At 40.3% G+C, this 26525-nt stretch overlaps 1 protein-coding gene across 2 annotated transcripts in view; it reads left to right on the top strand.

Annotated features, from left to right (window-relative positions):
* The window catches only part of UBR5 (ubiquitin protein ligase E3 component n-recognin 5), a 144065-nt gene that overhangs the window by 78276 nt on the left and 39264 nt on the right, over positions 1-26525 (top strand). For both annotated transcript variants that reach the window (XM_040972668.1, XM_040972667.1), the window contains exons 10-27: positions 2323-2439; positions 2524-2634; positions 3649-3803; positions 4425-4542; positions 6421-6605; positions 8923-9032; positions 10070-10182; positions 11627-11767; positions 11861-11972; positions 12209-12363; positions 12628-12825; positions 17143-17353; positions 18910-19036; positions 22799-22950; positions 23366-23461; positions 23767-23890; positions 25142-25239; positions 26012-26160. In XM_040972668.1, the coding sequence (XP_040828602.1) occupies positions 2323-2439; positions 2524-2634; positions 3649-3803; positions 4425-4542; positions 6421-6605; positions 8923-9032; positions 10070-10182; positions 11627-11767; positions 11861-11972; positions 12209-12363; positions 12628-12825; positions 17143-17353; positions 18910-19036; positions 22799-22950; positions 23366-23461; positions 23767-23890; positions 25142-25239; positions 26012-26160 (2472 nt within the window). The remainder of the gene's footprint in view (positions 1-2322; positions 2440-2523; positions 2635-3648; positions 3804-4424; positions 4543-6420; positions 6606-8922; positions 9033-10069; positions 10183-11626; positions 11768-11860; positions 11973-12208; positions 12364-12627; positions 12826-17142; positions 17354-18909; positions 19037-22798; positions 22951-23365; positions 23462-23766; positions 23891-25141; positions 25240-26011; positions 26161-26525) is intronic.

The raw sequence follows: 26525 nt of genomic DNA, 5'->3' as shown, positions 1-26525 counted from the left end.
AAGGGAAAGGTAGATACCTAGGAAGACAGAGAACTTTAGGGTCCAAGTTGATGATACCAAATATTTTGAGCCGGTCTCTGTATGCACCATGTTCTGGCTACAGAGAAAGCAGCTGCAGCTGGAGAGAAGGTCCTGTTTTATGTATCCTCCATATCTTACAGCTTTCTCAGTGTGCTTCCTGGTTTTATTCTGAGAACTTGTGAGATTTTCTTTTTGTCTGAATAAGGAAATGAAATCTAGATTTTCAATTTTGAAATCAATTTCGGACTCTGACTCGGGAAGCCTAGTTGTTTTAGCTTGCTGTTCTCTGAAATTAATTTTAGAGTTGGGGCTGTTCCCAAAGCCTTGAAGGGATGTGGGAGCCAGAGTTGTGACACAGTATGGCTTCTCTTCCTAGCTCCTGAAACTGGTTTCCTCTAGTCCTTGGCTTGATTCTAAAGGCTCCTTCAGTTCTGGTCTTAGCTATGTTGTGCCGGTTTTTGAAATCCCCAGATAATCATCAAGTCTGAAGTCGGTGCTAAGGCAAAAAGGTGGTTTATTCAGGTTAGCCTAGGTAACCCAGCCACCTTCCCCAGCCCAGCATGGGCTATTGGGCTGTGAATCTTATCAAATACCAGGTACTGCCTTCCTGAGGAGTGGTCTGCCTACGTGACCTGCCAGGTGTCCTGCCGGGTGTCACGTAGGCTATCAGGCCTGAAGTTCACACAGCCCCCAGCCAAGCCGTAAAGGCAGAATCACAAAAGGCAGAAAACGCCTAGGTTCTTCAGCTACATTCCATGTTTAGCTCTTTAGTTCTCAAACTAAATAGGAATTCTGGACTCTTCAATGTTACTTTCTGAAGCAAGCTTTGCTTGGGACTGTACCAGTTAAAGGTGCCGATCAGAATTTTTAGTTGTTCCTATTTGAATCTTATGTGACTGTGTCTATGGTTTATTGTCATGTTGCTTGAAGTTGTCTTGGGTCATATTGGAAGTCAGTCCTATGGCTTAAACTTCTGTCCAATCTTAATTGTATAAGTAACCTCTGAAAGTAGTAGAAGGTCTTTCACCTTAAAACAAATATGGACATGTTTTTAGCTACTACAGTGCCTATAGAGCCTATAACCTATAGCGGATTCCTGGGTTTTGACTTCTGAATGCAGTGCCATAGACCACTCGGCCATCCTGACTCACTTTGGCTTCTGACCTTACCTGCTTTAAATGCCTTACTCAATTCCCTGCTTCCACTTCACTCATTTAATGTATTCATCAGTATGTACTTTGTGCAGTAGCTGTGTTTTGGTGAGCAAGGCAAAGGTTACATTAGAACGAATACAGACATGTAAATGTAACATGTCAATTTGTGAAGTTCTGTGAGCTGAAAAGAAGGCAGGTAGAAGGTTGGAATGTATAAGGGGTGTTTTTGTATGTAGCACGGTCAGGGAAAGAGGATCTCTGTGAGGAGAGAGGTTGAGAATGAGTTTGTAACCGAAAGAGAGGACGGCAAGGGCAGTGTCCTGGTGAGGTCATGAAAGATGTGGCCTGGGGATGGGCAAGACAGTGTTTACAGAGCCAACACTGCATTATAGGTGCCTTGAAGGTTGTGCTTGAGAGTTGAGGTAATTGGATTATGTCTTTGTATAATGCATCTACATTGAATTAGTAATGGAGGTGTATCCATTGGGTCAGGAATTGTGATGCAGGGTGCTCAGGGTTTTTATATTCTACTTTTTATTTTTATTTTAATTTTACATGCAGAAAGTCATTGTTATGCAAGGTTTGGGGAATTATCTTCCAGCTGTTAGTTCATTCCCCAAATGGCTACAAATGACCATGGCTGTGCTAGGCCAAAGCCAGGAGTTAGGAACTCCATCCTGGCCTTCCACTTTCTGGCAGAGACCCGGATATTAGCAGGAAGCTGAACTGAAAGCAGAACAACCAGAACGTATCCCCAGCCACTAAGCTGCCACATGGGATGGCTGCAGCTTACCTATTGTAGCCTGGCTGTTCCACATACAATACCTCTTGCTAACACTCCCTAGAGGCAGCAGTGATGGCCTCAGTATTGAGTCCATCCACCAACCTGGCCATTCTGTATACAGCTCTAGCTTTGGATTTAGGCTCTGCCTCTCCCTGGCGGTTGTGTGCATTTGGGAGCGAGCCAGAAGTTGGACAATCTAAATATCCCTCACTTTCTCTTTCACTTCTTATTTCAAATAGAACAGTCTTTCAAAAAACCTCACATCTCTTTTTTTTTAAATAAATGAGTAAATAAAATGCATGTCTAAATCAGCGAAATTGGCAAGTTTTGTACTTATAAAATTTGTTTATTTTTGCTTTACAGGATGGGACAAAATTCACTTGTATTGGTGCTCTATATTCTGAGCTTCTGGCTGTCAGCAGTAAAGGAGAACTTTATCAATGGAAGTGGAATGAGTCTGAGCCTTACAGAAATGCCCAGGTAGTTCTCCTGTCAGTCTTGCATTGAGTAGCTTCTACGTATTTGCTTACAAACTTGTAATCATTTTTTCTTATGCTTTCAAAGAATCCTTCATTGCATCATCCACGAGCAACATTTTTGGGGTTAACCAATGAAAAGATTGTCCTCCTGTCTGCAAATAGCATACGAGCAACTGTAGCTACTGAAAATAACAAGGTAAGAAACTTTCTGCATTGATAGCATTTCATGCTTTCATTCTTGATTTCCTTTCTCCACTTGCCCCTTTTTAGATCTTTTCATTTTCTCTCTTTCCTCTTTACTAGATGCATAAATACAAGGTTATCTCAGAAGACTAATTCAGTATATAATTGTTAAATCTATTTTTCCATTGTAATTCAATGCTAAAAGTTAAAACCATTAAAAAGGTGCTAAAAGGGGATGGCATTGTGGCATGGTTGTTTTGAAGTTCCTCCAGTGGGGCTGGCATTCCATATGAGCGCTGCTCCACATCTGACCCAGCTCCTTGCTAATGTGGCTGGGAGAGCAGCGGAGGATGGCACAAATCCAAGCTCCTCGTTTCAGACTGACCCAGCTCTGGCTTGGGGGGCCTTCTAAGGAGTGAACCAGCAGGTAGAAAATATCTCTGTTTCTCCTCCTCTCTAAATCTGCCTTTCAAATGACAAGAAAGGTTTGACGTGCTGAGAAAGGAAGAGATGCTAAGCGGCTTTAAAGATGGAGAGAATGAGGTTATCAGTTCAGGTTTAAAATCACAGCAGTTGGTGCTGGGTCTTAATCTCAAGGAGGAAGTCTGATCAGAGAATGCTGATATGTGCGTAGAGAGATGCTTTGAGTGGCAGAATATGAATATGAGAGGATCATTCCTAAGACTTTCGAGAGGGACGTTTTATTTTGGGCAAAGTGACCGCAAAGAAACCTTGAAGACAAATTTCTGAAATCAATTTCAAAATTCTTGGAGTAAATATCTATTTGGCGTAATGCTTTAAACATGGCCTTAGACATTCATTTCTGATCCTTCTATTCTGTTTTATTTGTATGAAGATAATATTGTAGTTGATTAAGAGTGTTTTCTGAAGTCCTTTATAATAGCCTTTAGCTTAGAAAATGTAAAAATTGTAGTCTGTTGAGTATGTGTGTCTTACCCTAGCTTTGGCAATAGTAATTTTTAAAAAATTAATTACTTATCTATAATCCTAATATTTTTATGTTTAGGTTGCTACATGGGTTGATGAAACTCTAAGTTCTGTGGCTTCTAAGTTGGAACACACGGCACAGAGCTACTCTGAGCTCCAGGGAGAGCGAATAGTGTCTTTGCATTGCTGTGCTCTGTATACCTGCGCCCAGCTGGAGAACAGCCTGTACTGGTGGTGAGTGTGTGCCCCCAGGAGGCGGGGTACTGCTCAGGCAGGGAGGTGGGTGGTGGAATGTCAGCACACGGGGCCAGTCTTGACGTGCTGCTTTACACAGAGAGGGGAGTTGCATTTTAGAGCCAAGTCAATTTTTAAAAAAATCTTACAGGAAAATTGATAAAAGGAATACATACATAGTAATGACACTAAGTTTTATAAAAGTAGAATTTAAAAAAAAAGTTCTTGGAATCTTACAACTCCAAAGATTTTTAGTGTTTTATTCTATATAAACATATTTTACTTTTTATTAATGGAATAGGTTTCTTATATTACTAATTTTGCCTTTATTTTTAGAATGTGTCCCATTTTAAGGAGTAAATGTCAGTTTCTGGCAGAGAATCCTATTAAAATATGATTTGGAAGAATAAGCATGTGATGCATTTCCTATAAAATGCAGTCTTAAAGGTTGAATAAAACTGTCCAGTTATTAAATCTGTTTTGGGTATGTGCACATGTTACTATTCTGTGGGAAACATAATAGAGAAAAATGCTAGACATGCATGAATAATATAAATAAAGAAAGAATATTCCAGATTTATTGATTGGTACTTACTGGACGTTTTTGTTTTTTGCTTTTAGGGGCGTAGTCCCTTTTAGTCAAAGGAAGAAAATGTTGGAGAAAGCGAGAGCAAAAAATAAAAAGCCTAAATCCAGTGCTGGTATTTCCTCAATGCCGAACATCACTGTTGGTACCCAGGTCAGTGACTAGAATTCAGGCACATTGTTTCTGATTGGAATCACTTTCTTGGCAGGGCCTTGTGTCAGTGGTCTAAGTCCCTGTTTGTGATGCCTGCATCCCAAGCATATCAGTCCTGCTGGGTCTGCTGGGTCTGCTGGCCAGCTTCCTGCTAGTGCACTTGAAAGTCAGCAGCCTACTTGGGCCGTCTTCTGTTGCTTTCCCAGGTGCATTAGCCAACGAGTTGGATCAGAAGTGGAGCAGCTGGGACCCTGGCACCCATGTGGGATGTGGGCACTGTTGTAGTGGCTTTATGTGGTATGATGCTGTCCCATTTGATTTTCTTTTTGTAAGAAGGCATTAATAATACCTTTTATTCTTTATTATACAACATTTGTTTTTTCAGCTAAGCTTTATTGAAGCTTTTTCAGGTTGTATCACCAGTCTTCTCGGAATATTGCTAGATGCATTTTTTTTCTATTTGCAACTAAGGGCAAATCTTTTCAAAGGAGCCTACTCTTTAGAGCTGTTTGTGTTACACTGCTAAACTCCCATTAGTAATGCATACTGATTCTTGGGTAGGACTGCAACTTAAAAAAAAAAAATTACATGAGAATTAGATAGTAGAGAGAACCAGAATGCTTCAGTCCTCTGATTCATTCCGCTAATAGCCACAACGGTCGGGGCTGGACCATGCAGATCCAGGAGCTTTCTCTAATTTGCCACGTGGGTGGCAGAGAAACCAAAACACTTGGCTGTCTTCAGCTGCTCACTGAGGTTGGCAGCATGGAGCTGGATTTGAAGTAGAGCAGCCAGGTCTTGAACTGGCTTCCATATGGAAAGTTGGCATCCACAGAGCTACTGCTGTTAAGCCACATGCTAGCTCCGTTCCACTTAAATGTGTTGCTCATCTACTTGTTGTTTCTCATAAGCCACAAAAAACCTGAAATAGTCATATTTACCACTAGTCAAATGAAATGTAATAATTTGTTAATGAGGAAAAATGCCTTAAGGTTGGGTTATTGGTGAAATTAGGAGATCCCTGGAAGTTATGGTCCTGTTTCAGATGAGGCAGTACTTGGTATGTCTTTTCTTTTTCTTTTAAGATTTATTTATTTATTTTTATTTGAAAGTCAGATATACAGAGAGGAAGAAGTTCCCTCTGCTGCTGATTTACTCCCCAAGTGGTCATAACGGCCAAAGCTGAGCCAATCTGAAGACAGGAACCAAAAGCATCCTCTGAGTCTCCCACATGGATGCAGGGTCCCAAGGCTCTGGGCCTTCCTCAACTGCTTTCCCAGGCCACAAGCCGGGAGCTGGTTGGGAAGCAGGGATGCCAGGATTAGAACCAGCACGCATATGGGATCCTGGCACCTGCAGGGTGAGGATTTTAGCCACTAGGCTACTGTGCCAGGCCTGGTAGTTGGTATGTTTTATTGCACCATCTGAGAGGCCATTGATTTTTTTTTCCAAAGGGTGATCTCAGGTTACTTCTGTGAGAGAATTTGCAACACTAGTGTCTACTTATTCATTTTTTTTTAAATTTATAAGTGAAAATATAGTATGAAGAGAGTTTCTGGTTAGCAGAAAACACATCTTCCAGGAGAGGTGATCATTGATAGTAATGAAGTTACATTTTCTTTTGAATAACATGATTGACTGAAACAATGGTTTAAAGTTACAGGAAACCTGGTGTTACTGAAGCTATTAATGAATTTTTAGCACATATGATGAAAATTTTAACAGCTCTTTAATAAGTCAGTGTGTGTTCAGCCTTTTGGCTTTTGTAAGAGTGTACATGCTAGGAAGCAGTATTTGTATTGCCCTGGTATGCATTTGAAATAATCTTGTTTTGTCTAAAATGACTTCATCTTTGTGGTGATTTTGTTTTTTTCTCAGGTATGCTTAAGGAATAATCCTCTTTATCATGCTGGAGCAGTTGCATTTTCAATTAGTGCTGGAATTCCTAAAGTTGGTGTGTTAATGGAGTCAGTTTGGAATATGAATGATAGCTGTAGATTTCAACTTAGATCTCCTGAGAGCTTGAAAAGCATGGAAAAAGCTAGCAAAACTACGGAAACTAAGTAAGTACTGTGCCCTAACCTCTTTAAAAATCATTTCCTTATTTGATGTACATGTGAATTGGGTTAGTAAAAGAAAACTTAAAATTTTAAGTATATATTGATATAGAAATCGAGAATTAATAATTTTTTTTTCCATTTTCAGCTTGCTTAATATTTGTATGAAGGGGCTTTGAATTATCTGAAAAAATGAAAAAAATGGCAATTTATGATCTACCTTTTGTTAGAGTGGTAACACTGTATACAATAGCGGAAATACTCATTCAGCAGAAAAATAGATTATGTGTTAGATACATACACAGTGGAGTATTACTCAGCTATATGAGAAAAAAGAAATCTTGTTATTTATGACAGATTAGAACTGCTTGAAACCATGTTGAATTCAGTAAGCCAGACACAATGCATATTCTCCATTACATATGGGTGCTAAATTGAATGAAAACATGGAAACCTTCTGAACCCAGAATGTAGTTGGTTAGAGACTAGAAGGGATAGGAGAGAAAGAGGGAATTTGGATTTAAAAAATGTGGGAGGTTTGAGTGTTGTGGTGCAGTGGATTACAGCCACATACCATTTCCTGCTTCCTGCAGAAGATGATGGCCCAAGGGCTTGGGTGGCTTCTCTCCGTGCAGGAGACCTAGGTAGAGTGCCTGGCTGCTGGTAGAGCAGTTGAGGACAGCCCAAAGCCTTGGGACCCTGCGCCCATGTGGGAGACCCGGATGAAGCTTTTGGTTCCTGGTTTCAGATTGGTTTAGTTTTGGCTGTTGCAGCTGCTTCTGGAGTGAATCATTGGAGAATTTCTTCTCTGTCTCCTTCTCTGTATATCTGACTTTCCGATAAAAATAAATAAATCTTGAAACAAAAAAGTTTATGGAAGCTGGGTATAGTTCATTAACCTTTCTGATAAATATACTCATGTGAAATGCTAATAAGGGAAATGGGGTGAATGGTGTGTTAGAACTCTTTATTACCTCACAAATTTTGCTTTGTAAATTTAAAATTAATAAGTAATTGGTAAGATTTTATTTTATTTATTTAAAAGGCAGAGTTACACAGAGAAAGGTATTTAATCTGCTGGTTCACTCCCCAAAGGAATGCAGTGTCCAGTGCTAGGCAGGACCAAAGCCAGTAGCTTCTTCTGGGTCTCCCACGCGGGTGCAGTGTGCCAAGGCTTTGGGCCATCCTCGACTGCTTTCCCAGGTCACAAGTTGGGATCTGGATGGAAGTGGAACAGCTGGAGCTGGACATGGCACCCATGTGGGATATTGGCATTACTTACTTTATTTTTATTAGAAAGAGATATACAGATAGAAGGAGAGGAGACAGAGAAAGTTCTTCTGTTAGTTCATTCCCCAGTGGCTGCAACAGCTGAAGCTCAGCCAATCCAACCTAGGAGCCAGGAGCTTCTTCCAGGTCTCCCATGTGGGTGCAGGGTCCCAAGGCTTTGGGCTGTCCTGAACTGATTTCCCAGGTCATAAAAAGGGAACCGGAACAGAAGTGGAGCAGTCGGGACACCTACTGGCACCAATATGGAATTCTGGTGGATGCAGGTTATCACTTTGGGCCGAAAAGGATGGTTTTCTAAAGATTTATTTCTTTGCTAAGCAGAGTACAAGAATGGCAGGAAGGGCGGGGGTGGAGAGGGAGGGTGAGATCAGTCTTCCAGCCATTGTTTGCTCCCCAGATGGCTGCAGCAGTTAAGACTGGATCAGGCTGAAGCTGGGGTCCTGGAACTTTCTCAGCCCAAGCATCCTTCTTCCACTGTTTTCCCAGGCACATTAGTAGGTAGCTGGGTCAGAAGTAGGGTAGCAAGGATGTGAACTTGTATTCTGATGGTGGATGCTAGTGTTGCAAGTGGTGGCTTAACTTACTGTACTGATGTGCTGAGACCCATGAGAGTTTTTGCCTGTGTGATTAGAGTTCTTTCTTTGAACTGAGGAATTAATAAGTTGTTGAATTTTTTCCTGTTTCTTTTAGTTTAATTTCATGTCTGTGTCAGTATTCTAGTGTGAAATGTGATCAGGTGGCTTATGATAAAGTTATATTGCAAAATCCTTTGTGACTTTTGTTGTTCCTAGGTGATGGTTAACTTTATTGTCCTGTTATGTATGATATATTTTACTTTGTTAAAATGTTGTTTGAAAAGCATGCATTTTGTACTGTTTTCAGGACCTTGAGTCTTAGATACATGCCTTTTAGTAAAAAGTTTTAATATTTTCTCTTCATGAAAATGAAGTGGTTTTTGAAAATACGCTCTATTTGCCAAGCATCTTTTATGTGATCTTCCTGACTGTAAGGATAATTTTACTTTTTGTCTCAGGCCTGAAAGTAAGCAGGAGCCCGTGAAAACGGAAATGGGTCCTCCTCCCTCCCCAGCTTCCACGTGCAGTGATGCATCCTCCATTGCCAGCAGCGCCTCAATGCCGTATAGTAAGTCTTATGTCCAGTACCCAGTACCCAGTGCCTGGAGTAGCAGCCCAGACAGCTGTGTTCAGTTTGTTTCATACTGGAGGCAGTTCTTACCATTAAACACAAAACATACACACACACACACAGAGCCTATTTATTAAATAGTTTTCCAGTTTTACTTAAATTGAAAAATAGTTTGTACAGTGTTGAGTGTAATACTAAAATTCATTACAGTTGTGGAAGGAAACTATGTGCCTCTAGCTGGAGTGCTTGCCTTGTTTTGTTTAGACTCGGTAAATTGGCTGTGGTGTGCTTACAACTTTTGCTCAGGTTTCTAGGATTCATAAGCCTAGATGCACTAGTGTACCATGGATCCAAAGATTTAAAAAATTACTCAAAATGAATTTGTTTTATAGTATAGTTTATTGATTTATTTGAAAGAGTTAATGTAGTAAGAGGGTGAGACACGCCTTTCTTCTGGTTCATTCTGAGGTTGGCTGTAGTAGCCAACGCTAGGTCAGGCTGAAGGCAGGAGCTTCTGTCTCTCTCACATGAGTGGCAGGGGCCCAAGCACTCAGGTCGCCTTTGACTGCTCTCCCAGGCAATTGGAAGGAACTGGATCAGAATAGGAATGGTTGGAATTCAGACCAGCATCCATGTGACATGCGAGGAAGTGAAAAATTATGTTTTATGACTTCGTGGTAGTTAGGAGAGTAGAGAATATCTTTGTCTCCTCTTCAAACTTTGGTTTGGTTGCCCTAAGTGAATCTAAAGAGAATATATATATGTATATGTGTGTGTGTATATATATATATATATATAACAGTGGTGTTAATACAGGGAGAGTTTAATGGTTGAAGTTTCTTTACTTGAGTTTATTTGCAGTAAAAAGTGGTCGTAAAACTCCAGTCCTGAAAGTCATTGTTCATGAATATTTTATCTAGAAACCTCAGCTATGTGTCCCTTTAAAAATGAGCAACTTTTATGTGTAGAAGAACTTTATAAAGTCTTTCCCATTTTTTTTTTTTTTGGTACTTACCATTTTGTTGTTGTCTAAGAACGTCGCCGGTCGACCCCTGCCCCGAAAGAAGAGGAAAAGGTGAACGAAGAGCAGTGGTCTCTTCGGGAGGTGGTCTTTGTGGAAGACGTTAAGAATGTCCCTGTTGGCAAGGTTTGTTGCTAAAGCTTATTGCTAACAGGAGTGGGATGGTGCTAGTTCTCTCAGCCTTTAAGGTTGGTGAGTGCTGTGCAGGCAGTCTGCCTGGGCCGTTTACGTGTATCCAGGTCAGGGGTTAACTTGGTCTCCTGCCTGAATCAAACTGCTGCTCTGCCTCCTCCATCACTGTCCCTGCCCAGTCAAGATATGATGTTTCACTCTGAGCTTTTATGGCTTTTTGTTTTCATAAAAAAAAAAGCGTGTTAATTTGGAATAATATTAGATTTATTGAAAAGTCGCATAGAGGTACATATATAACTGTTTGATATTCAAGGATGTTATTTAAAAATACATAGTTTTTTGATGCTTAAGAATTTAACGTTCATCCATCACACTGAAAGAATGGTACTTTAGTTACATAAATTTGTTGGTTTTTTTTTTTTCTTCTTCCTCCTGAAAAAGGTTTTGTCTGCTCAGAATCCCAAGTATGTAGAGGCCGTGAGCTCGAATGCCCTTGGTTTCAGCTTTCATTCCGCATGGTGCAGTGTAGAGCTGTACTAGAGTCTCTGCAGATTAAAGGCTTTTCCCCTGATTGCCCATTAGTTTCTAAACTGTTTTAAAGCTTTATTTATTTTTATTGCAAAGTCAGATATATAGAGTCGAGGAGAGCTAGAAAGGAAGATCTTCCTTCCCTGATTCACTCCCCAAGTGGCTGCAATGGCCAGAGCTGAGCTGATCTGAAGCCAGGAGCTTTTTCTTGGTCTCCCACGTGGGTGCAGGGTGCCAACGCTTTGGGCCGTCCTTGACTACTTTCCCAGGGCACAAGCAGGGAGCTGAATGGGAATGTGGGATCCTGTAGGCCATGATGCCGGCCCGTTTCTAGAATTAAAGCAAAGAGCTGGTGGTGCTTTAAGGCTTTTCCTATTAAGTGTGATTTCACTGGCTCCAAATTAGATGTATTAAAATAGTAACTCACTAAAGTTTAGTGCCCCAGCTTTTAGGGCTTGTGTTTGTCCCTTGAAGCCTTGCTGGCCCTGTACTGTGTTGAGTGCCTCCTAGCCATACATGTAGCTGTTTATATTTACTAAAGTGAAATAGCATGAAAAAGTCAGGCCCTCAGTCACCTTAACTTAATTTCAGCTACTCAGTAGTCACTGAGAGGTGCTTCATCGAGCATTACTGTTGTTACCCAGATAGGTGTTTATGGCTTCTGTTCACCTTTTCCAGTGGGTTGTAGGGCATTCACAGGTTATAAAGTCTGGCTGTTGAGGTCAGCTTTTCTGTAGAAAATGAGCCCTGGATATAGACATCAACAGTAAAACTTCTGTGAGTTTGACTTGGTGAATTTTATAACTTTGTTGTCATTGAACAAGCATTCTCGTATAAGGAATTAAGTCCTTCTGATGTTGATTCCATGTAAGCTTTCATTACTATTTACTGGATTTCTTTGTGTTTCCAGGTGTTAAAAGTGGATGGTGCCTATGTTGCTGTCAAGTTTCCAGGAACATCTAGTAACGCAAGCTGCCAGAGCTCCGGTCCAGACGCTGACCCTTCGTCTCTTCTGCAGGACTGCAGGCTACTTAGAATTGATGAGCTGCAGGTATGGCGAGGAGCCATGGAGCAGAACATTTGGCTGACTCCTTAAGTTATCTTCCCAAGAATTTAAGAGGAAATTTCTTTTTATATCTTTCAGGTTGTGAAAACTGGTGGAACTCCAAAAGTTCCAGACTGTTTCCAAAGGACTCCTAAAAAACTCTGTATACCTGAAAAAACAGAAATATTAGCAGTGAATGTTGATTCCAAAGGTGAAGATTTGAGTCTTTTTAAAATTCTACTCCATTAATACTTCGGTGATACATGGGATTATACTTAAACGTCAAGACTCTTGGTACCAAGTTTTTTTCGCTGCCTGTCCCATTTTGGAAGAAAATGTGTGAATTAATTTACACATCTGGACAGAGATGTGTTGTGAGTTACTCAGTACTTGTTTGAAATACAGATGTGTAGCAATATCTGTTTCCATGTCTACCTCCTTCTCCAGGTGTGCATGCTGTTCTGAAGACCGGAAATTGGGTCCGGTACTGTATCTTTGATCTTGCTACGGGAAAGGCGGAACAGGAAAATAATTTTCCTACAAGCAGCATTGCCTTTCTTGGTCAGAATGAAAGGAATGTAGCCATTTTTACTGCTGGACAGGTAAATCTCATTTTTGCTTTTGAAAGTTGTTAGAGCAACATTCACTTTTGTGAAGGTTGGGTCTTTTTTTTTTTCTGGTTTGCTTCTTAGCAAACTATTAAAGAACTTGGGTTATTTAATGTTTCTTACAGAGAGTTTGTTATTTCATCAGCATTACTACTAACATCTGCTAAGGAAATTAGTATACTGTTGTAAAAGTCAGGGAGTTTTGATATGTAGCCTTATCACAGCATATTGTTTTTATTTTCCCTTTATTATATATAGGAATCTCCTATTATTCTTCGAGATGGAAATGGTACTATTTATCCAATGGCTAAAGATTGCATGGGAGGAATAAGAGATCCTGATTGGCTTGACCTTCCACCTATTAGTAGTCTTGGAATGGGTGTGCATTCTTTAGTAAACCTTCCTGCCAATTCAACAATAAAAAAGAAAGCTGCTATTATCATCATGGCTGTGGAGGTAATCTGACTTTTGAAAATACTTGAAATTTTGATTCAGAAGATGTTGGTAAAGTATAAGGAAACAACCTTGAGTAGATCATTCATTGTTTCTCTAACAATCGGCTGAGATTATAGAAATGGATCAGTGGTCATAATTCTGTTTGCAAAAGGCAAGCACAAGCTGTGAGAGGCTGCAGGGGAGGGGTCTGACTCACTGCTCCTTGAAGCAGTAGTGAAATGTGGGCTGAGCCTTTACTGGTGTTTATGGGTGAAGGCAGGAAATGTCTTCAGGGCATCAAGCACCCCGTGTGATTCTCTAAAATGTTGGGAGAATGTGTACATCCTTTTGGTGGGATCAAAAAGTAGGAGTTGTTTGGGTTAGCGAGGAAGAATTGATATGGAGGAGACATTGTAGGGTGCCTTGCTTGGTAACCCCAAAGGACAGGTGCTTTGCTTGAAAACTAGAAAGGGGGTACTGTAGAGCAGGTAAGTGGCACAATCAGCTTTTCCTAAAAGATTAACTGTGGTGAGTGGGCTTTTGGAAATTGGTTACTGGGAAATAGAAATTTAAATATCCTTAGCAAATAATAATTTAGGTCAAGCCAAAAACAAACAAGTAACCTAGGTTGAACTCTTAAAAATTTTAGAGATCTTAAGGAAATGGAATGTATAAAAGTATGGTGTAACTGGATGCCACCAATAGATTGAAGGAAGGAGTTTAAAAGCTTCCCAGTCGATGGTTGATAATGTTAGAGAAGAAATATAGCAGGAGAAAGCTGTTTGTAAGGAAAGAAGATTAGTTTTGAATGTATTGTGGTTGGATAGTAAATGTAGAACTCTCAGTGATGGAAGCTATTGGAGCAAGCTGAATGAAGATTGATGTGGTTTAAAAGGATACCTGTTGATGTGACATGCTGGGTTTACTAGGAGGTCAGGGTGAAATCAGAAGATAGGTTAAGGAGCTGTTAAAATAATCTGAGTGGGATATGGTAGCAACTTGGCCAGGAGGCAGTTCTGAGTGGAAAGTGATTCCATTGCGAGTTTTACTAGTTATATAAAATATATATTAACAATTTCTTTATTTTTAATGGAAAGTCAAGTATACATAGACAAGGAGAGAGATTGAAAAAGATCTTCTGTCCACTGATTCACTCTCCAAGTGACTGCAATGGCTGGAGCTAAGCTGATCTGAAGCCAGGAGCCTGGAGCCTCTTCTGGGTCTCCCACATGGGTGCAGGGTTCCAAGGCTTTGGACCGTCCTTGGCTGCTTTCCCAGGCCAAAAATTGGGAACTGGATGGGAAGTGGGGCTACCGGGATTATAACTGGTGCATGTACGGGATCTCGTAGTGTGCAAGGCAAGGAGTTTAGCTGCTAGGCTACCATGATGAGCCCTATTAGTTATATTTTGATACATAACCAAGGAGGCTTCCTGATGGCTTGATGTAGGATTTCAGTTACAGGAAGCAACGGGGTGAAAGAGAAGCTGGGGTGGGAGAAAGGTAGATAGTAAGGGTCTAAAGACCAAGAGGAGCTGGAGACTGCCGGGAAGCACGTGGAGCTGCTACCTAAAGTAATCAGACACTGAATGAGGTCATTGGTGTAGTAGAGAAGAGAAGTCCATGGTCTGAGCTATGAGAATAGTCCTGCCAGTTGTGTCGGGATAGTAAAAGTTTGACATCTGGCACAGGAGAGCCAGACGGGTTATCTGCAAGAGTTGGAGGACAGTTGTGGTCACGAGTGTCCAGAAGAAGTATGTGTCAGGATGAATACAGCAGGTAATCAACTAATGCCAAATGATGCTAAAGATTGGGTCTACTGTGTATTGAGTCTCTTGGATTTCGCTCCAGTCTAGGTCATTGTTGACAGTGAAAATGAAACTCTGATTAGTATGAACTTTGCAGAGAACTGGAACTGGAAAGTTTTCTATAAAAAGTAAAATGTGGCCTAACAGGGACTTAAAACCCTTAGTAGGTTGGAGGTGACTAGCAAACTCTAAAGAAGAGTTTATTTTTGGAAGGTAGATTTTACAGAGGGAGAAGAAAAGACGGAGATCTGTCATCTGCTTGTTCACTCACCAAATGGCTGCAAAGGCTGGAGCTTGGTCAATCTGAAGCCAGGAGCCAGGTGTTCTGGGTCTTCCATGTGGGTGTAGAGGTCCAAGGTCTGGAGCCAAACCTCTGTTGCTTTCCCAGGTTACAGGCAGGGAACTGGATTGGAAATGGAGTAGCCTGTGCACAAATTGACATTTTATATGGATGCCTAGCCTGCTATATTATGGCACTACTACCCCAATTTAAAAAGTTTTTTTTAATAATTTACTTAAAAGAGGTGAGGGCGGGCCAGGATGTTGATCTCTTGTTTGGTTTACAGCCTAAATGCTCATAACAGCTTGGACAAAGTCAGGCTGAAACTCCGAACCTGGGACTCAATCTTGGTGTCTCACACCAAGCCACAGACCCAGCCTCATTAGCATCACGTGCCACCTCCCAGGGTGTAGATTAACAGGAAGCTGGAATTGCGATTTCAGTCATTCTGATATGAGGTGTGTGTTTTCCCAAGTCTTATCCCCTGTACAAGTGGCTACCCCAACAAACTTTGTAGAACTAGCTTGAAAGAAGATAACTCCAGGTGTTCCTGAGAGTTCCCTGTGTTGTTGGCATGTATGTTGGTTTATCTTTAGTTATAAACTGTCCCAAACTGTACAGGTAAGGATAAGGAGTGACTGTGGCCTCAACTTGACATCCTTGAAATATTTTTCAGATCATTCCAAAGTTCTTGATTGGTTACCAGCATGTAAAAATAGATATGTTTCTGAACCCAGTCTTACAGTTTTTATTTAAAAAAGAAAAAAAAAAAGGATAGGTCTGATAAAATTAGGCTCTTTAACGCACATCCCCCTTTTGAACCCATGTTACATCTCTAGTTCTTTGTGTGCCCTGTGACCTGCAATTTGTGGCTGAGTCCTTTTGTCGCCATTTATTGTTGTGTTACCTCTTATACTTTTTTTTCCCAACCCACGGCCGCTTTTATCCATTTATCATACACTAAAGTTAGGCGTTTAATTGCCTGACCCCTATGTCAGCCTCACAGGGTTAGAGGTGGATTGTGTCATCAGGTCATATGTGGCTGTGAAGTGTCTGATCACTGTCTGTGCCTCAGACCAGGGCCTACGACATAGCAGATTGCAGGCTTTATTTATTTATTTGTTTATTTATTTATTTATTATTATTATATATAATATTTCCTTTTTGTATGAGTGAGTGACCAGGCAGAGTACAGCAGTGGTGTGCCACCCAGCTGAGTGTGATACTCTTAAGATTTGTAGTTTGATACCCTAGCGCTTAGGGTGAGAGCTTCCTGTGCTTTGACTCCGTCTAGCCAGGTGACTGGCTGATACCTTCGGGTCTGTCTTTATTATCTCACAGTGTAACGCAATAGCTTCATTTTTATGGGCCTTTTAGAGTCTTTTTCAAATACCAATGAAAAAAAAGTATATAAAAATTCCCCTGTTTGCAAATCTAGTATTTTGTGTTCCAGCATGAATTGGAGCTGGATGCTTACCTCAGAGCCAGAATGGCCCGGGAGGTAGATGTTTCTTCTTATGGAGACACTTCCACTCCCATTCCTTTCCCCACCCACTCTTACTTCCTACTTCTCTTCAGGGAGGATTTTTTTTTTAAATTTTGTTGGCAATTTTCTGGGTGCAGGGGGAGGGGACAAGTTCAAGTGTATTTGTCCTTGTACTCATACTCTTCCCATCTGCTTTTTCTTTCAAGTTTCTAGTTTGAGTTAAGCAAACCTGTTTTATAAGATACGCTTTTATTACATACGTTTGGTTCATACGGTGCATTTGAATTCCTTTGCGTGCTCACGCTGTTTTTCAGATACTTAGTGATGTGTTGACAAATACATTGTCAACTTTGGGAATTGGCTTGTCATGCTTGCTAGGGTGGTGAGGGCTTTGGTTTTCACAAATTTAAGTATAATGTAACGTTTGAGAGCATAAAAGGATGATAATAAGTGTGCGATAAAATTTGTCTTTGTTTAGTTCATTAACAGGATTAATTGAAATCTAATTCAGTGCTTACATGTTGTGAAGCAGGGGTTTACATACCATGGTCCAAGGTACATCCAGCCACTCTTGGTCATGATGCTTTTGCTGCTGCTGCTTTCCTGATGTGGACTGCACTGCACCCCTTTATGTTGCCTTCCTTTGGCCATGCCAACCTGGAATTACACTTTCTTACTTGGAGCTCTGGTCTTGACCGTGAGAATGTTTGTAATGTGGTATTCAGATTCCATTGACACTTTGCTCTTTCATTTGTCTGAGTACAGAAACAAACCTTAATGCAGCATATCCTGCGCTGTGACTATGAGGCCTGTCGGCAGTATCTTATGAATCTGGAGCAAGCCCTTCTGTTAGAGCAGAATCTACAGATGATACAGACCTTCATCAGCCACAGATGTGATGGAAACCGAAACATTTTGCATGCTTGTGTGTCAGTTTGCTTTCCAACCAGCAATAAGGAAACAAAAGAAGAAGAAGGTAAGGTTAAGAATTTTTTGACCTAAGGCAAAGTCAGTCTAGAGAATATGTATAGTTTCATGTAGTTTGTAAAATTTTTGATTTTTGTCTGTCTGTCAGAAGGTAAGATTACCTGAACTCCTGCCAGGATGGATATGTAATAGCAGCAGAATTTCTCATTCATATGTTTTCTTCTATCTTTAATTCTCTTTGAAATTTCAAATTTATTTATTTATTTATTTTTTTAATTTAATTTTGACAATCCTTACAAATTTAATTGGGGTAAAAAAGGGTCAAGGTCTAAAGGGGGATATAGAGGAAGAAGCCCCACCCAGTCTCCCGCCCACCCCAAGTCCCGGGTGTGGGGCGCGCTCCGAGATACTCGATCAAGTGGTTCCAATAGTTCACCATTCATGGGTCGTTGCCAGTCTCGCCACCCCAATCATGATGTGGTCATTGAAGAGTTCATTGATTGACACAGTCCCTTCTAGGGTCTCCGTTTGCCCAGTCTCTGCTGCCAACAGATGGCTGAGGTTGTTGCTTGATTTGTCCTGTCTTTCCCTGGTTAGGACTCTGAGTCCGGTGTCTCGAATGGGAAGATCCTCGAAGAAATTTTGAGGTATTCCCAGTCCAGATTCCTGCTGTTTTAGTAGCATAGGGCCTGTCACAGTCCACTGCCCCGGTCAGCTGGCGGCTGCAGTTGCTGGGCCGGTTCTGTCTCCACCCGTGTCCTCTTGCAGTTCAAATTTATTTTTAAAGGTTAATTTATTTATTTGAAAGTCAAAGTGAAAAAAGAAAATATCTTCCATCTACTAATTTGCTCACCAAATGACCATAATAGCACGGGGCTGGATTAGGGTAAAGAACTCAATCTTCATCTCCCACGTGGAGAGAAGGCATCACCCATTGCTTCCTAGGCCTTAACCTGGGAAAATGGCTAAAGTGAGTAACGGGGATCCAGATCTGTTCTCTGATATGGGATGCATAGAGCCCAAGCTGTGGTTTACCCCTTAACTCACTGTATCAAAAGATGCACTTCTTCTTTACTTGTTAATGACCTTATTTGTTGAACTTTGGAGACTGGGAAGTAAAATCTGAATGAGGACATAAATCACATATTAGAAGTCATAGTTTGTTTTTTTGAGATTCATTTATTTTTATTGGAAATGTGGATATACAGAGAGATCTTCTGTCCGCTGATTTACTCCCTAAGTGGCTGCAGTGACCAGGAGAACTGGGGTGATCTGAGCTAGGAACCTCTTTTGGGCCTCCCACATAGGTGCAGGGTCCCAAGGTTTTGAGTCATCCTCTACTGCTTTCTCAGGGAGCCAGATGGGAAGTGGAGCAGTTGGAACATGAACCAGTGCCCATATGCGATCCTGGTGGATACAAGGCGAGGATTTAGCCACTAGGCTATTATACTGCTGGGCCACATAGTTCAGTCTTTTTAAATCTGGCACTCAGGAGGAAAAATGAATCAGTGTGTGGCTTAGTGCACCAGTGCATGTATGAATCTACATTTGATGACCTTAACTATTTTTGAGATTTAATTGGTTCTGATTTTTTTTGTCTTTCAGAAGCAGAACGCTCTGAAAGAAATACATTTGCAGAACGGCTTTCTGCTGTTGAGGCCATTGCTAATGCGATCTCAGTTGTTTCAAGTAATGGCCCAGGTAACCGGGCTGGATCATCGAGTAGCCGAAGGTAATGTGATTTTTACCAGGAAAATTAAATGAGAAAAAAAGAAATACACATACAGAAAGCAGTGTCTCTCTCTTACTTACCTTCTGCATGAATTGATAGGTTGTCTTTGGTTTGTTTTTGGCTCCTTCAATACACCATGGGAAAAATATCAGACAATAACCACAATTTAAATCTAGAACATTAGGCCCTAAAACTCTACAGAAATTCAACATAATTTACACAAATAATTTAATTTTTCCAATGTGTTCCGATTTTATTACTCTTGCTTCCTATAAAGTTATTTTCTTTAATTCGAGAATAAGTAATAAAGTAATAGAACCTCTACCTTTTATTTTAGGTCAGTTTCACAGATGTCTTAATGATCTGGGGCAAAATGAAAAGTTGGTGATACGTTTTGATTGCTTAGTATTAAAATTTTCAGGTTTTCTGAGTTGTGGGAAGGATATTAACACATTTACAACACATTAAGAATCGATGTTTCATTAGGTGATAAGTATAAATGATTCAGGTTATCGTTCTAGAGAGAACAAAAATTCTATCACTGACCTCTCATGAATGGAAGCACTGCTCACACTGTATGCTAACATGATAGGCTGTGAAGTCTTCTTAAAACTCTCCTTGCCTGGTTTCTATTACATATTCATCTTTTCCTTTAGAAGTTATTAATCAGAAATGGGCACAGAGAAGGCTTCTAGGTTGATAGCTTCTTTTGTTCAAAAACATTTTGAAGTTTTTGATTAATCTCATCTGTATGGGTAGCCAAATTTTAATTTTAAAATTACAAAAGCATTACCAGCTTACTTATTTGGGATGACACTAGGAAGGCAAAGTGATCAAAAGGCAAAGAAATTTAAATTCTTCGTGAAGAAATTAGTGCCTGGATTATTTCAGATATTTTATTTTCTCAGGGAAATTACAGGTGCAAATCCAGTTGGACTGTGGTATGGTTGGTCCAATGCCAGTGCTGCCATCTTTTGTTCATGTAAGGATTGTTTTGAAGGCAAAGACTAAAAGGAGCTTCAAGAGTGGGTGATGTGTTGCTCACAGAAATAATTTGCAAGTAAGCTCCTTTGAGGAATTTGCCGAAGATTTCACTGCAGTGCTCTTAACCAGTTCAAACTCAGGGCTGCCGATTGAACAGCTGAAAGCACAGGAGCCTTATTACCTCGCCCGGCAGTAGGAAGTCCACAGACTGCTTCACTCAAGTGACACCCTGCTCTAGCCTACAATGGATCTTATAGGCGATGCCCCTTGATGAGTATGCAGGCTGGGATTCATACTCACGTGAGCTGTACGCTCACAACTCGATATTGAATGGAGTACTGTTAAATGCCTTCAGATGGTGATTTGACTCAGAAGTTTCGTAATATGGCTGAATAGTTCCCGAGTTCCAAGGGCAGACTTAGTGGAGAGCTTGATTGGTGCATCTGATTGCAGGTGTATGTACGCTAGCGATTGTTAATCTGGGAGACACATGACCTTCGCTTTTTTGTCACAGTGTTATGTTTGAACATGACTGGATTCTAAGGCTTCTGTAGCATGGATATTACGTGCTTACAAAGAGGAAGTTACATCATCCTTGACTTCTTCCATATTGTCAGAAAACACGATGACTCCAGGCAAGCCTGTACGAAGAAATGTCAAAACTCTGAATCTTAGCCGCCAAGGTGGTATCTCCTCAGTGTTGTCCTCAGCCATGAGGATACAGGTGAATCTTCATGAATTGTGTACGGCATCTTGAAGAATAATTTTCTTTTTTGTTTTTTGTTTTTTATTTTTTAAGAATCTGTATGAGGAGCTGGGCATTGTACTTAAAAATCTTCCCAAGACCTAATGAAGAGAAGAGGTTAAGGACAATTTTAAAAGTGAAAAGGAATGACCCCCTCCTTTAATATTGAATTGACTACATGACAGCAACAAAGTTGGGAGCTTGCAAGTTCAAGATGAGACTATGGTCTCAATTTTTATCTTCATTTACTCTTAATCTACTTTAAGTTAGAGGTTGATAAATAGCCCATATATGTTTTGTTCAATGCATTGTTAGAAACTTTTCTTTTATTTGAATGCCTTTACATGAGCAGGTATGCCTCTAATTTGCCATTACTCCATATTTCTCACACCTGTCTGCCTTTTACTCATTTATTTTATCTTTCTGACCCAGTAGGCATTGACTTTGGGACCCTGGCGTAAGCATTTATTTTCAGGTCATTAATAGTACCTCCCAATTGTTGATGAATTTTCCCATTGTTGTGTGTTTTGAGTGCGACACAAAAGGATACCAAACGCTTGTGTCGAGCTTAATTGAAACGATATAGAAACATCATGGTGTGAACAGGCACTTTAGGGTGCACTGTTACTGGGAAGATACTTGCCTTCTTCTCTGGGTGATCTGTTTGGACAGGGACGTGACCTTGACTGAAACAGTCACTGTTTGCTCCTGTTCACGTTATAGACTCTTAAACTCAAATTTCTAAAATGGGGAAATGAAGACATCGATAACTTAAAAAGAATTATCCATAGGTAATTTTCAGCAATACTGTATTAGCTAATGTGTTGAGACATTAAAATGTTGTTGGCTGAATCTTCCAGAGTGTATTATTCCCATATGTACATCGTAAGTAAGGTTTAGGAAATGGATGTGTTTCTGCGAGTAGTTCCTGCAAGAGAGCGTTTTATGAATACAGAAGTTATTTTTCTTACAAAATTGAAAATGTATTGACCTGGAAAATCACAATTCCACTTAGCTTAAATAATTAATTAAACCAGTGATTCAAGTGATAACAGTATCTTTCAAATTACTTAATTTACACAATTATGTTTACCTAAGGGGTTAGGTCTTACGTATCAGATGTCATGTCTTTGGAATTAAGACTGCATGAGAGAATACAGTCCCTTATGTGATGTGCAGCCCTTAAAATGGAGTATCTTATTAGTACCCATTCAGAAACTTGAAAATTGTGGCTAAGTAAAGGGATTTGCCTTATGTGCTCTCTTAATTACTGTTAGCTTGATATGTTTGTAGCTTTTGGAAGCTTTTATTCCAAGGTATAGACTTCGGTGTAGGTAGCTAGCCACTAGTTCCCCTGCCGAAGTCTCTGTGTGTGATGATTTCTTTTTAGTGATATGCACACCTGTATAGTAGTGTTTCCTAAATAACGGTAGAAAATCATGCCCAGACAATCTAATGACATATTTTATAAGCTCTAGTTTCATTCATTAATTTATTGGAGATAAAGTTGTATGTTGAAAAAATAAATTTTTTTGTATAAAAAAATGAATCTAAATTGGTCTTTGTTTCAAAACTTATTGTGTGGGTTTCTGAGATTACAGAAAAGGGATTGAGTAGGGTAACTGTGTGTTTTGTGCTAATAAGTATGTCTATTATTACACTTAATTCTTAGCATTTATGAAAAAGGGCCAGAAAACCTTCTGTTAAGTGTTTAGTTGTTCATATGTCTGTACTGTATGAGCGATTACTTCTAATCTTATTTCATCGCAACTTTTGTTCCCTGTGCTTTAAGTTTGTGTGGGAGCCTCATACAGTGGGCTTCCTGCTGGACTGGGTACTAGTGGCCCCAGTTTCATGCCTGTCCCTCACTGACCTACTCTGTGGTTCCAGAATTGGCCTTTGTACTTCACTTCCTTTGCCTGGCGTGTGTATTTGTAGAACATGCTTTGATCTTTCAGATGAGTAGTTTCTGTGCTCCTTTTTGTTCCTTGTGCACGTGATGGTGAGCTCTGGTTTTGTCCATGTTCTTGTAGTTTGAGATTACGAGAGATGATGAGACGATCGCTGCGAGCCGCTGGTCTGGGTAGACATGAAGCTGGGGCTTCATCCAGTGACCATCAGGATCCAGTCTCTCCCCCCATCGCTCCCCCAAGTTGGGTTCCTGACCCTCCTGCCATGGATCCTGGTAAGATCTGCTTTTATTTTGTTTGCAACCAAAAGACATGCTTATGAAAGAGAAGTAATTGAGCATTTTAGTTAATATTTAGAAATTTGAAATGCTTTCAAAGTAGCACATTAATTTGTTTTATGAACATTTTGTCTAAGGAGCATATATTTTAAGCGTTAGAATTCAAGACTCTTTGATCAGGTACCTCTTTGACGGTAAGCTAGAGAGTACCTTTGTCGGTAATACATTAAGATGTGTCAATAATTTGCTTAGCAGATTCCTTCTCTTAGAGTTTAGAAAAGACTTGTTCTCTTAAGTATCTGTCCACTTTGACCTTTGGCTTGCAGAGAAAAGCCTTAAGGCCAGTTAAAAGCACATGTTAGAACTATGTTGCCTATAATGATGTACATCCTGCTGTTCTGTTTACTGAAAGATGGTGACATTGATTTTATCCTGGCCCCCGCTGTGGGATCTCTTACCACAGCAGCAACTGGCACTGGTCAAGGACCCAGCACCTCCACCATTCCAGGTAAGAGTCTGTGTGTACTCTTTTGTCTGGGCATTTGGAAGAAGAAGGACACACTTTGGATGTAGGGTTCTATGGATCTGCACTGTATGTGGAGGAGACTTTTCTTTCCTCGAAAAGCAGATAACTATCTGAATTATCTTCCATGTGTCAGTGAAAATGTCCGGTATGTATGTGCATAGATGTAGAGATGAGATTGGTGAGATGAGTTTGTTGTTAATGGTGGGGTTGGGCTTGGCGCGTTGAAGGGGGTGTTTACTCTGCCATGGTCACCCTTGGAGGTATTCAGTGGGTCTGCTTCCTTGCAGGGCCTTCCACAGAGCCTTCTGTAGTAGAATCCAAGGACCGAAAAGCAAACGCACATTTTATATTAAAATTATTATGTGACAGTTCAGTTCTTCAGCCCTATCTTCGGGAACTCCTCTCTGCTAAGTAAGAAAATTTCGTATACTGTATGTGGGAAGGTTAAGCTTAGGGAATGTTAGTGTGTAAACTGATATTCTGATGATATATAAATAGCAGTTATGTGAATTTAGTTTACTAGAATGTAGTATTCTTTTGGCCACTTTTCTTTCTTGAGTGAGGTACTTTTTTTTGGGTGGGGGTGCTTTATATATTTGGAAAAAAGGAGGGGATAGAGAAATCTTCTGTCAGCTACTTCACTCCCCAAATGGCCACAGCAGCTGGAATAGGCCAGGCCAAAGCTAGGAGCTAGGGAGTCCATACTGGTCTCCCACTTGGGTGGCAGGGGCCTTCAGTAATTATGGGGTGCTAGTGTCACATGCAGAGAGTTAATTTGCTGTGCCAAAACGTTCATCACTGGATGCTTATCCCAAAGCCACCAGAGCTACTTCACCTGGTTTACCTGGTAGCCTAGACTGCCCATGAGACAAGTCCAGAGCACCATGTACAGGGGTCCCAGACAGGACCCTTCCTTTCCCATTGCTCCACGGCTCCTGTAGTGCTGGGGAGGCAAGTGGAAGGAGCAATCCACTCAGGTGTGTGGGCAGAGAGGGCAGGCGAAGGGCAGCAGCATATATGTGAACTCTGTTAGGGTCAGCCACGTGGGTGTTGGTGGCAGGGCTCCAAGCATGTAGGCCATCTTTTACTACTAACCCAGATGTGTTAACAGGGAGCTCTATTGTAGGAAAGTCAGGGAATAAACAGCTATTGTTGTAGATGATGCCTCTGTGTACTATTCCATAGTACTGGCTGTGCCTCCTTGTAGTAAATGCTAAATTAATGCAGAATGATGTTTACCTTAGGTTGATCAGGGTGCATGTTTATGTATTTTGAAAAGACTACAGATTAGTTATTTTGTAATGTAAATAGGTTTTTGTTTTATCATCAAAAGGGATGTAACAAGCAATAGATATATATTTTAAAGTTTTATTTATTTATCTGCAAAGTAGAGATGCAGAGAGCCCAATTGGCTGCAATGGCCAGGGATGGCCACTCTGAAGTGAGGAGCTTGTTCGGGGTTTCCAACGTGGATGACAGGGGCCACGCACTTTTCATCTTTTGCTTTCCCAGGTTCTTGGCAAGTGGTTGGATAGAAGTGGAGAAGCTGGGTCTCAAACTGGGTCCCATTTGGGATGCTGGTATTCCCTGTTGTTTAATATATTTCATCAGAATTCCAGCCCCTGTACTTAATATTTTTATGTACAATTTTTTTCAACTTAGGGATGCAAGAGGGATGACTCCATTTATGTCAGCCGTAAGTGGCCGAGCTTACCCTGCTGCAATTACCATCTTAGAAACAGCCCAGAAAATTGCAAAAGGTAAGTCCTAAGTGAGTTCAAGTCCTAAATGAGTTGTTTATTTTGCAGAAATAAATATTCTTTACGAAAGATTATTCAAGTTGTTAATATGTAAAGCATGTAAGTGATTGGAAACTTGGAGGCATTTCTTTCTGTGAAAGTCATCATGTGTTTATAGTTTTCTCAAGTACAATATATTTTTTAACTTTACATGAGGAAACAACTTCTGTGAATTTTTTAAAAGATTTAAAAATATATCTCTAATGTGTATTGTTAAATATATTGAAAGTACAGGTTACTGAATTAAGTTATAGAACTTTCTAGTGCTATATGGGTGGTAGTGATAAAAGTTTGTGGCAAAAATAGGCAGAAAAGATGTCGTATAGTTGTTTCTGATAGTAATTTCTTTTCAATGGATGCACGAAGGAACATCAGTTTTTGCCATGCTTTGTTGAGACAGTTGAATTTTTAAAAGTAATAATTTAAAAAACACTACTGATAAATTGTTTCTGAGATGGACAGACTAGCCTGGTGCACGGAGCTAAGCATGCAGATGGTTGATGTGTTGTGTCCTCCCCACCCTCATAGGTTCCTGTGGTTTAATCATGCTTTGCCTCACTTGGCTGCAGATTTTTTTTTTTCTTTGTACACTGACTTTGACTTGGTTTAAAAACAGTAATTTCTCATTTGTAAAACTTCACTTTTAAAATTTTTTCCATTTCAGGAAAGTAGTGTATGGTTGTGCCTAAGTCCTTTCATAATAGATGAACTGCTGTATTCTTAATCTTTGTAGCTGAAGTATCCTCGAGTGAAAAAGAAGAAGACGTATTTATGGGAATGGTTTGTCCATCAGGGACCAACCCTGATGACTCTCCTTTGTATGTCCTGTGTTGTAATGACACCTGCAGTTTCACATGGACTGGAGCAGAGCACATCAACCAGGTAAGTGACAGTACCTGTCCTTGGTTTTATGCTGCCTTTCGGTTTGCTTTTTGTTTTTGGTCGTCACTAGAGTTAAAGTTTTCAGCTTTGGTATTACAATTTTGATATTCATTTTATGCTGAGTGATTACATTCTCTACTTATAGTTTGTCTAGGTTTAATGTCTAAATTGATTAGCAAATTAAATGTGAGAGCAGTGAAAAGATATTAGTCTTCACTGTGCACCGATCCATAGTTCTTATTATTTTTTTTTTAAAGAAACTGTTTTTTAAGGCTTTTTTTGAAAGGCAGAGTTACAGAGAAAGGGAAGAAGACACAGGTTGAGAGCTCTTCATCTGCTGGTTCACTTCCCGTTTGGCATGAAGC

This window comes from Ochotona curzoniae, unplaced genomic scaffold, assembly GCF_017591425.1.
Source record: "Ochotona curzoniae isolate NIBS_2020 unplaced genomic scaffold, NIBS_Ocur_1.0 contig_2318, whole genome shotgun sequence".
In the NCBI taxonomy this organism is placed as follows: Eukaryota; Metazoa; Chordata; class Mammalia; order Lagomorpha; family Ochotonidae; genus Ochotona; species Ochotona curzoniae.
The sequence above is the reverse complement of the archived record's forward strand: the minus strand, read 5'-3'. Positions and strand labels throughout refer to the sequence as shown.